This window comes from Apis laboriosa, unplaced genomic scaffold (assembly GCF_014066325.1).
Source record: "Apis laboriosa isolate Shangri-la unplaced genomic scaffold, ASM1406632v1 scaffold34_cov151, whole genome shotgun sequence".
In the NCBI taxonomy this organism is placed as follows: Eukaryota; Metazoa; Arthropoda; class Insecta; order Hymenoptera; family Apidae; genus Apis; species Apis laboriosa.
In genome coordinates, this window is record NW_025222928.1 from 5,809,344 (window position 1) to 5,819,754 (window position 10,411).

The 10,411-nt window shown below is 31.1% G+C and overlaps 1 protein-coding gene across 3 annotated transcripts; it reads right to left on the reverse strand.

Annotated features, from left to right (window-relative positions):
• Positions 1 to 57: 57 nt before the first annotated feature.
• On the reverse strand, positions 58 to 10,163 carry LOC122714710 (voltage-dependent calcium channel subunit alpha-2/delta-3-like). 3 transcript variants are annotated; one of them, XM_043936312.1, is made up of 13 exons: positions 9,818 to 10,163; positions 9,402 to 9,483; positions 7,618 to 7,886; positions 6,622 to 7,097; positions 5,762 to 6,081; positions 4,708 to 4,968; positions 4,274 to 4,402; positions 3,344 to 3,705; positions 2,934 to 3,144; positions 2,006 to 2,594; positions 1,545 to 1,903; positions 712 to 1,008; positions 58 to 554 (listed from the first exon to the last, which is right to left on the reverse strand). In XM_043936312.1, the coding sequence occupies exons 1-13, from the start codon at positions 9,901 to 9,903 to the stop codon at positions 261 to 263; spliced, it is 3,735 nt and encodes a 1,244-aa protein (XP_043792247.1). In that variant the 5' UTR covers positions 9,904 to 10,163; the 3' UTR covers positions 58 to 260. The 3 variants fall into 3 exon arrangements, with proteins under 3 accessions (XP_043792247.1, XP_043792248.1, XP_043792249.1); XM_043936313.1 differs by lacking the exon at positions 4,274 to 4,402; XM_043936314.1 differs by lacking the exons at positions 58 to 554; positions 712 to 1,008 and adding an exon at positions 1,027 to 1,353.
• Positions 10,164 to 10,411: the final 248 nt, after the last annotated feature.

The following is a 10,411-nucleotide window of genomic DNA, read 5'->3' on the forward strand; positions in this document are numbered from 1 at the left end:
TTATATTATATTTAATCTTAAATAAATAGAAATTACAATTATTATTCCCGTTAGAAATCTTATATTATTCATATAATATTATTCTTTAATAATGTTTTCATTTTTAATTTTATTACAAGCCATAGAATTCAATCTCGGCACTATTATTATATTATAAAACATTTACATAATATACATTCATATCATAAATATTCATTCAATTCATATCGTTATAATTAATAAAATGATGATTGAATGAGCAATTTTTTTTCTTTGAACAATTACACAAATGTACATAAAATTCTGACTATTGCAGTGAAGAACAATAACAAGGATACAGTCAGTCCTGATGCCCCTCCGCAATCCTCGATCTCATATTCCAAAGGATGCTCGGTGAAACAGCCCTCTAGACGCCTTCTCTTAAGATCATTTAGTGGAATTTTATGACAAGGCGCGCTTTCTGTGCCATTCGTATACTCGAGAGGCGAAATGTTCACCGGTGTCACTTCTAACCTCTTGTAACAGGTCGGGTACATACTATCAACCACCACCAATAACAAATTTGTGTGCGGTACCTGAAAATCATTTATTTTCCATTTAATATTTTTCTAAACAATTTTTTTTAAACAATTTTTTTTTACTTTAAAATACTACGCGAATACAATGCAAATTTAGATAAAATTAATTTAAGATATTGAAATATACTTGAGATTAAAATGAAAGAGCACTGACCCTACGAGCATAGAACGGCCTTGAACAGTAATCCGAATGATTTGTGATTCCTTGGCTAGCAACAGTGGTGTTCATCATATAAAGTATCCTTTTCTGGTCGCAAGGATAATGATAGAGGTAAGGTCGAGGCGGGGGCGGCGGGTCCGGAGCATCTTCGTCGAAATGAACTTTGGCATAGCTGATTGGCAAGTTCACGAACTGGGTCGTGAACCACGTCAAACGCAGCAGAAACCAGAGCAACAATTTCCAGACGTATATCAGCGGGTTCGTCAAAGTGTTAGCCGCACCCTCGATGCGCTACGGATTTTATTCTCATGATGGAATCGTATTTCGTGCGGGCCGAGTTCCGTTTGCGAAACGGCGAGTTATCGGCAGGCGATAGAACTTTTTTCTTCGGTGGAAGTTCGCGCGAATTAGAAATATGTCACCAGAGAGCGAAACAGGTTCCTCTAACTTTCGAGAACTTTTCGATTTTTTTGTTTCACTTTGTTTCTCGAGCATTTTTTGCAACTTTACTTTTTACACTCCAATGCTTTTCGAGATACATATATAAAGCTTTTAACAAGGTTTTTCTCAGTGGAAAAGTAGTAAGAGAGCGAAGGAAAGTAATAAAGCAGAGATGTTGCCACAGAATCCGTTGCCCTTAGATGGGAAAAACGGAATCAAAAAGATATATATACATGAATTGAATAGCAAGTTGAAAGGTTAATTTGTGTAAAATGCGAAGTACAGTGGGATTCCTTTGATGATGATGATGATCACGGAAAAATTATTTGCTATACGATTTTGAATTAGTTTAATTGAATAATTCTCGTACAATCTCAAGTACTTACCACCTCCTCGCACCATGCTTGATAATCATAAATTTCAATAGGATTATAGAGACCTTGGCCAACCATGGAGCTCATCACTGCACCTTCTTGTGTTCCCATAAACTGACCGGTGTTGTTGTGCGCCTCTGATATCACCACGAAGCCATTCTGATCGAGCAAATAACAATCTATCCATATATGGGCACAGTTCATCAAGGTCGAATTGTTTGACTTGGAGGTTAGCTCGATAAATTTATCATGAAGATTTGTCATTGGCATTTGAAAGCCGATTACTGCAGCTGCCGCTTTTTTGCCGCCGTCCTTTGGGAATAATCCAATTGAAACTGTCACTATGGCATCTGGCCCTGCCTCCCAAGGAACTGAAATTATTCAAAATTTTCAATTACTACTAAGAATAAAAGTTATATATAACAAAAAAAAATAAGTAAATAATTTGATCAAATGATATCCTTTTCAAGCACCTGACAAAGATATGCTGTTAGGGTCCAATGTATTTTGAAAAATAGCAGCTTTATACCAAGGTTCATTCACAGCTTTTCTATGAAGATCACCGAAAACGATGCCATCGTTATCCTCGGGTAATTTGTTTGTATCTAAATAATGCCATCTAGTTAAACCACTTTGAGTAGCGACAAATCTCAAGAAAACTCCATAAATTTGGGTTAAATTTCGCGTTCGAGCATCATCCAATACGAAATCGTTATTGAAACTAGCGTTCGTTGCTTTTGCATCAAAAACTAACAGTTGCATCAATTCTTTATTACAATAATAATCATCGTGTGACAATGTTTGTCTACCACAATTAGGAACATAATTAGTTTCGTTTACGTTTATCTGATAAGCTTCGTATTGCTCCGACCATTTCCAACCAGGTTTATTTAATAAGTTCAAAAAGTGTCTCAGTTCTTCCTCAGGGTTGTCGAATTCGTGTCCCTCTAAATAATGATAGCGGCAATACACCCAACTGGGATGCACTCGCCAATTGTTACCCACGAAGAATTCAGATATATTCACGTTCATGTTCTGGTTTCTCCGTATTTCGTCTCCAACCTTGAAGAGTGTACATCGTAAGGAATGTTTAATTTAAAATGTTAAAGCATACTTTTTTTTTTTTTTTTTTTTTACTGTTAAATTTAAAGCCATTTGAACACATTGATCTTTGACTTTAAAGCTACCAAAAGGAATTTCGAACGTGCTCGATCGTTTCTATTAAGAAACACCTGCAGACAGTGTTTACCATCTAAGCTTGCTCTAAATCTCAAAGTTTATACGTTCTACAATCTCGAGAACGCGAGTCGAGCTTGTGGCATCGGGATCACTGGAACTAGCCGAGAAACTCCGGGCTTCCGTAAACTTCTAGCAATGCGTGTGTATACGTGAAAGGATTACCTTGATCCAAGTTTTGCCATAGTTCGATGATGATATAGCGACCGCAAGGCCAAAAGGCGTTCCAGGAAGAGGTGCGTAATAATAATCGCGTTTTTCGAGAATCACCCGACGATTATTGTCGTAATGCAATTTCACGGGTACACTTTTCAAACTGCCGCTTTTGTGATCCACCAACGCGCTTCGAAGCTCCAGTACTTCTGGTCCAGGGTTTCTGCAATTTCCAATTTTAATAAAAAGTTTTTCTTAAAACGTTTGTGATCTGTCGCAGCTGCGAAAGCGATATTTATATTCTTTCACGAATCGCCATACCTTTGAAGAATTATCAATGGCAAAACTCGTGAAGAATATCATTATCATATCATTTATGCGAAAAAATAAGAGAAATTCTATTTAGATTTTCTGTGTAGTACCTAGGACCTCGACCATCATCCAAGATCTCCACCTCTGTTAGATCGATGCTGTTGTAATTGAGCTTCAATTTGCCTTTGAAAACGGGTCTCAAATCTGGATGCAGAATCACGTATCCGTTGTTGGACACGATGAAAGCGTATCCATTCACGCCTAACTTGTATGGCAATGTAAGCTTTCGGATGTCGTCAATTGGTATATCCGTGCCAGCCACACCTAATAAATTCGCCATTCTTGTCCGATTGTTGCGATTCCCTTTACGGTCGAACACTGGTGTACCGACAGATGTAAGGAGCCTGTACTCCTGCCAAGCTGTCGTGTTTAATAGGGATGCATCCTGTCGAACATCCTCGTCTTTGTCAAGCTGTTAAATATACAAATTAATTATTTAACAAATGCGAATTTATAACGATTATGATCTCAAAATTAACTTTTTTTTGATCTCGATATTATATCCTACTTGTTTTATGTTATTTTACGATTCAAAGTTGAGTGTTAAAAATCATATTTTTATAACGGAAGTATGATAATACTTGATATTTTATTATAAAATTTATAGAATCAATTTTAAATAAACAGTAGTGCAGTCTTGTTTGCTTTTGCCTAATTTTTTATATTTATAAATCTTATTACTGATCTACATTCATTTTTGCATGCAAGAAAGACTATAACTATAATAAAATTATAATTATATGCAAAATGATAGGTCAATGAAAATCACTTCTTTCAATAATCTAAAAACTTTCAAAAAAAAACAACAAAAAAAACAGTTAAATATGAATAAAATTAAATGGCTATTGATAAATTATTTGCAGGATTCGCCTAAACTTAGATATCTAACGGCACTATTTGTTTAAGTATATGGCAGGGGAAAGAGCGCATCGAGCACGATAAGGCAGCTTTAAAGCTACAGGCGTGATTGTTGCTTGAACCTGTTGTATGTAGAAATCGTCCTCATTTATTTGCACGCCCAATCGTTTTCCTTTCAGATGTTTTTGAAGTCGTTTTTGTTGTTCCTCGTGTTGCATCACCAGCCACAGCCAAGTGGCGAGTGCTGGATTCTAATGGAAGGCGAATCAGAACTTTTACAGAATTGAGGATAGTTTGTACAAAATGAAAAACTCAAATAGAGAACAGTGCCACAGATACTTTTGAAAGTATATAAGTGCATTTTTCACAATTAAAATTATCAAATGTTTTATTTTTCTCAATCACCTAAAATTTTCTATGTATTTTTTAATAGTCATAAAATTTTAATGATGAATTAAATATAAATGAAATGATTATATGCGTGTAATCATTATCATCTCAATTATAGAGATTTTAAACTCAAATAAAATTATTCTAATTTAAACAGTTATCTTACCGTGATATCTGCATAAGCATGTGTCCAAACAATAGGATGCACTACTTCTTGAAGGACCATAGGCCGTGCGACTACAGGTATATATTTTAACACCTGTTCTCGAACCTCTTCTAATGTATGAACGTGTGTGTAGTAACCGCGATTTAAACAGGCCATCCACTGAATTTCACGAACTTTGGTAACTTCTTTTCCCAAGAGATATGTGAATACTCGTACAGGTATGTGAGTATCATTTTCGCGCCAATTCCATGTCTTAAATACCTAAACAAAATTCATAGAACTTAAAAGATTTTCTTTATTTCATTTAAATAAAAAAAATAAAATTTATTTTAATATTTAGTAAAAAAAAAATATATATAATAATCGCGAAAATAAAATTTAACGTTATGAACTATATTTATTATTATTGATTCGTTTTTTAAGTGAAAGAAGAGAAAAAGCGATAAAGAAGCACAACTAAAAGAGAGTTAATATGCATCAATATGGAGTAAGAAAGAGAAGCGAATGTAGAAGATTAAATAAAATACTAAAAAGAAAGAGAGCGAGAAGAGATAATGGAAAGAAAAGAACTGAAAACGATGAAAGCAATGAAAAAGAAAGAAAAATAGAAAAGTAGAAAGATAGAGATAATTATGATCCTCATTGGTTCGAATGAGATTTCATAACACTGAAGAGTTATTTGCAGAGAAAAGAACTGAAAATGCTCCGTAAAAATTACGCTTGAATCTTAATTCTAATGTTAACAGTATAATTTTTTTATTTGATCAAATGTATCCGTGTGTATTTCAAAATAGATTAATAATATGTAAAAAATTAAATAGTATGATATAATAAATAATTAGATTTTTTTCAAAACTATGAATAATAATATTTATATGAATGTATAGAAAAATAATTGTATTATAGGTATTCTATAAGAAATTTTTTTAATATATCATTATATTATTAATTATCTTTTTAAATACAATTATTTCTTGCAATAAAATTAAAAAGGATAATTAGTGATTTTGTTGAATAACATAAAAACATATGTTACAAAAAACTATTGGTTTACTTCTGTTAAATTTCCAGGAACACCATCCGTGACGAGCATTATTAATTGATTACATGATGTATCGGCACCACATCCTCGTGTTTCTCTATAGGTGTTTAGAAGGCTGAAAGCTTTGGTGAACGCTTCTGTTAGATTAGCGAGTCCTTCCGTTTTAACATCAATTAGAGCTTTCTTGAAAGTGTCCACGTTTTCCGGAGTGGCTTGAATTAACATATCCTTGAAACATGGCACCACATCGTAAGTCTCGTTTGCATAGCTTAATACAGTCACAAAATCATTATTTGAAAGTGTATCCAATATTACGCTTACTGTTGTTCTTGCTGAAAAAAATATTTATAAAAAGAAGAGATAAATATTTTGAACATTTAATATAAGAATAAAGATGATAAAATTAGAAACAGCAACTAATTAATTAGGGAATATTTTTTGATTCAATTATTCTGATTATAATAAAAGATTGCGCGATACAATTTAGATAATACACTATTTTTCTTAAATGCGCAATAATCTCACAATTATAGTTTTTCCATACATAAATTATATGTATAAAAAACGATTATATATACAAATTATATATATATATATACATATATATAATGATTATATGTATTTTTATAGTTTCGCAATAGATAAATTGTATAGATAAATTTTAAATTCTGGGAATTTTTATATATAAATTTAAATATAAATTTTTAATTATGTATAATTAATTGTGTATAATGTATGTATAATATGTATATATAATATTTTATAATTAGAAAATATTCTTATTCAAATTACTTTCTTATATAATAACTATACTATAATAATACTATAATAAATTAATGATTTAAATGATAAAAATTAATAATTTTATTTACCAATAGTTTTTCCCATGCCTGTCATACTACCACTAGTATCCATCAAGATTACCATATCTTTGCTACAAGTTGCTGCTTCAATGAACCAACTGCGTACCCTGCAATCATAAATGTCAGCCTCTTCCTTTTCGTCTTCTTCTTCTTCGTCTTCATTTTTGTTTTTATTTTTATCTTTGTCTTCGTTTTTTTCCTCGTCTTCCGCTTTGTCCGCGCTAATCTCCAGTGTAGGATTCGTTTTCCACTCCATGGCAGGGTACTGTCTCAACATTCCTGTGACAGAGCCGAAATATTGCCAAGATAAAGCTGGATCTGACTCGTAGTTTTGTCGGAAGATATTGTCGAGAATCTCAGTTTTCTTAATGTCGTTGACCACAGGTGGTGACATATCGTACACATTTGTAGGTATATGCACCGATGAAAAGCTTGTATTTACTGGTATATTGTAGAAATGCGAATCAGATGTTAGCTTCATTTCTCTGTAAATATTTTTAATAATTACATTTTTATGTTTTTTTAATGAAAAACGAATTACTTTTGTCGATAGATAAATGAGAGATCATTTCATTTGAATGTATTTTTGAATACATAGATAAAAGCTTGTTTATTTAAACCTAATTTGATTTCCACATTTCAAATGGCAAATGCAAATTCGTGCATTGCTTGGCCATTCACCCACAAATCAATATAGATATTTCAAGTTTTTTAATCTAATTCTATGCATTATCATTAATTAAAATACATAAATTACTATATAGAATAATTACATAATTATTTTTTATCTCATGATCAATTGATCTCATGAGATGATTCACGTTTAATTATATAAACTTAGATATTTAAGATAGTTTTATAAATTGTTCTCTCAATATGTTTCGAATGAATGATAATTTGAAAAATAATTTTTTATGCATAATATTATAATATCTATATTGTATAGTATTAGTTAATTTTACAATTAAGTTAATTTTTAGCAATTAAACGCTATTTCTTATGAACCTGTACGCGTCGATGTTCTTCTTCATATTTTTTGGAATTCTCGGTCGTGTTCGATTTGTGTTCAACACTTGACTATATTTTCCAGAGACATAGGTGAAATTTCCCTCTTCATCGTTTTCCCAATTTTCAGCGTATTCCTCAGCTGCCATCCGGATACAAGTCACCGCATCCATCTTCCTCCGGAGCATTCTGCCAACGTTTTCGCTGATTATATTCACCAGCTTCTCCCCAGATTTATTTTCCACTCGTGTGTTCATGGCTTTGTATTTCTGCAATTCATTCGGAGTTACAGTTACATCTTGTCTTCTTTGCAACCTGAATTCTTCTGCTTTTTCCTTCTCATCCCATGTTACTATTAATTTCTTGCACTAAAATCGTTATTTGTATGTCTGTTCCTGTCTTGTTATATTATTTTTTTAGACAAGATGTTATGAATCCAATTTAGTTCGTTTTTCTATACCGAAACAAAATGTCCAGAGGAAAAAGAGGAAGAAACTTTAAAATAAAAATAATAATGTTTCCATAACGTTAATTGCAATGTCGTATGTAATAAATAGTATAAGTATAGATTTATTTTTGTGATTGCATGGATTTTCATATAAATAATTACAATTAAATATTAAAAAACAAACACTAAATAACATTCTATAAAAATAAAAAATTGAGCTAAAATCTATAAATCTAAGTATTATTATACATAATCGATATGATTTTTAAACAATAAATATCGTTAAAATAGTATGAATGTCAACTGTAATCCTTCAAGTTTCCACCTCGCTTTTTAGCAGCTATGTTTTTACATTGTTTCTATTATAAAAACAAAATCTATTGTTAAACAATGCAAATCAAATTTTTTTCTATTTTAATGAATTTCACAGCCATATTCTTGAAATATGCATATCTACGATGCTCTATTTCGGATGTTAATGAACGTAATAGTCTGTTGTACTTATTACATACATCAACTTACTTTCATGAATAACGAATTACTATCTGGTAGCAATATAAGATCATTATGCATTTTTTTTCCTATTTATATATTTTTGACAATCTCTTTCACATTATAGAATTAATTCTTAATTTATTATGGAATTATGTATAAAAAATAATTTTTGAATAAATATTTAATATTAAAAATTAATAACTTTCTTATTTTAAAACAAATTTTTGTGTCTCAAAAATACTACATTCTATATAAATATATACTTAAAAATATTTATTTAAAATATATTTTTGTATTTTGTGTTATTTAAAAAATATATGACAAAGCAGTTGGTTAAACGCATCACAGGCGGCATCTGAAAATTGTGCATGAAAGCTCTGCTACACTTTCTGTGTACAGATTACATTCAACTTCATTTAATTTCACTTAATTTCTAAAGGTCATCTGAGTTAAGGTGAATTGATAACAAGCTGTTTCATTAATAAATTACCATTCAATGATGATTAATGAAAATAAGGAAGTTATCCGAGCAATTTTGATAATTTATCATAGGTCGATACGTCATATTCCATCTTTACTGTTTTAGAATATCTTTAATTTCTTTTGTTTATCTAATTTTTTTTTATTTACTTATTTATCTTTTGTACTCACTTTTCCTCGGTATTTTTTTTTCTTTATCTTTTTCTGGTGCTTATTATCTATGTTAAATGACAATAATAATATATGGAGGCGTAAGAAAAATTATACGAATCAGCCGATATTAATGGCAGGCATAAGAAAGGAAGGACACGCGATCGCGTGAACTTATGTACATTTAGCTATAAATGATAATTGAACTTACACTTAATAGTTCTTCAGGTCGTGCCACCTTTTCTGCTAATTCCCATAACTCAGCACCCAAAATTTCTGCCCATCGTGTGACTCTGTGAAATGATAAAATGTATCTCTTAATTTGTATTCTAATATTTTTTAAAAATATTTTCAAATTTATATCAATATTTAATCGAAACAATTGAAATCAATAATAATTGATTAGAAATGAATATCATTACAAAATCGATTTGTATTAAAGCACTATCAATTTCAATATGTAATATACACAACGTGCAAATATGACAAAAAATCATACATAAAGTTAATGATTCTTTATTTTTATAGCTATATATTTTTTTATTTATATTTTTATTTAAAATAAAAATTATTTCCAATATAAAAAGACTGTTAAATATTAATAATCAAAATATTAATATTACTCACATGTACGAATCTTTAGCCAAGCAGTCGGTGCATAGCAGAAGACAAATTGCAAGAATAATCAAACGGTTATCGAATATCCGTTCCATTCTTTTGAAGATCAAGATTCACATTACACCCCAGTTTAACCGCAAAAAAGCTATCGTAAACCCCAACACATCATTTCATTCCGTTTTCTGAACTTGGTAGATCTGAATCGGTGACCGCACGTTTGTGTCGCGAAACCTTTTTGAAGCTCAAGAAAGCGGCAAGATGTCTCGATTATTTTTGGTACACGAAGGGCGCGCCGTCTCGTAAACCGACGAACCACGAAACTCGATCTTTCATTGTGTTGTTTCCTTCGCGTGGTGTATTTATAAAATAGAAGCTCTCGGTTTGGATCATGGCTGTACCTCTAAATACTTATTTGCGCATGTGTATCGATTTGCTATGAGAGATCTTTTTTATCGACCATTGCTGTTCGACTTATTTCTGCTCAATTACGATAATCGATATTTGTATCAATCGATATATTTTATTTATATTTTATTTTTGATATTATTCTTTTTTATTTATAAGTAAAAAGCTTCAATCAATTGTTCAATTCATACAAGATAT

Bases quoted from the DNA above. Each gene is read 5' to 3' on its own strand.
- LOC122714710 (XM_043936312.1), bottom strand. From the start codon at position 9,903: ATGGAACGGATATTCGATAACCGTTTGATTATTCTTGCAATTTGTCTT. The intron at 4,969-5,761 runs GTAAACCAATAG...AATTTTGTTTAG, and splicing joins TTCCTGGAAATTTAACAGAA to GTATTTAAGACATGGAATTG. The intron at 3,145-3,343 runs GTACTACACAGA...TGGAAATTGCAG, and splicing joins GATGATGGTCGAGGTCCTAG to AAACCCTGGACCAGAAGTAC.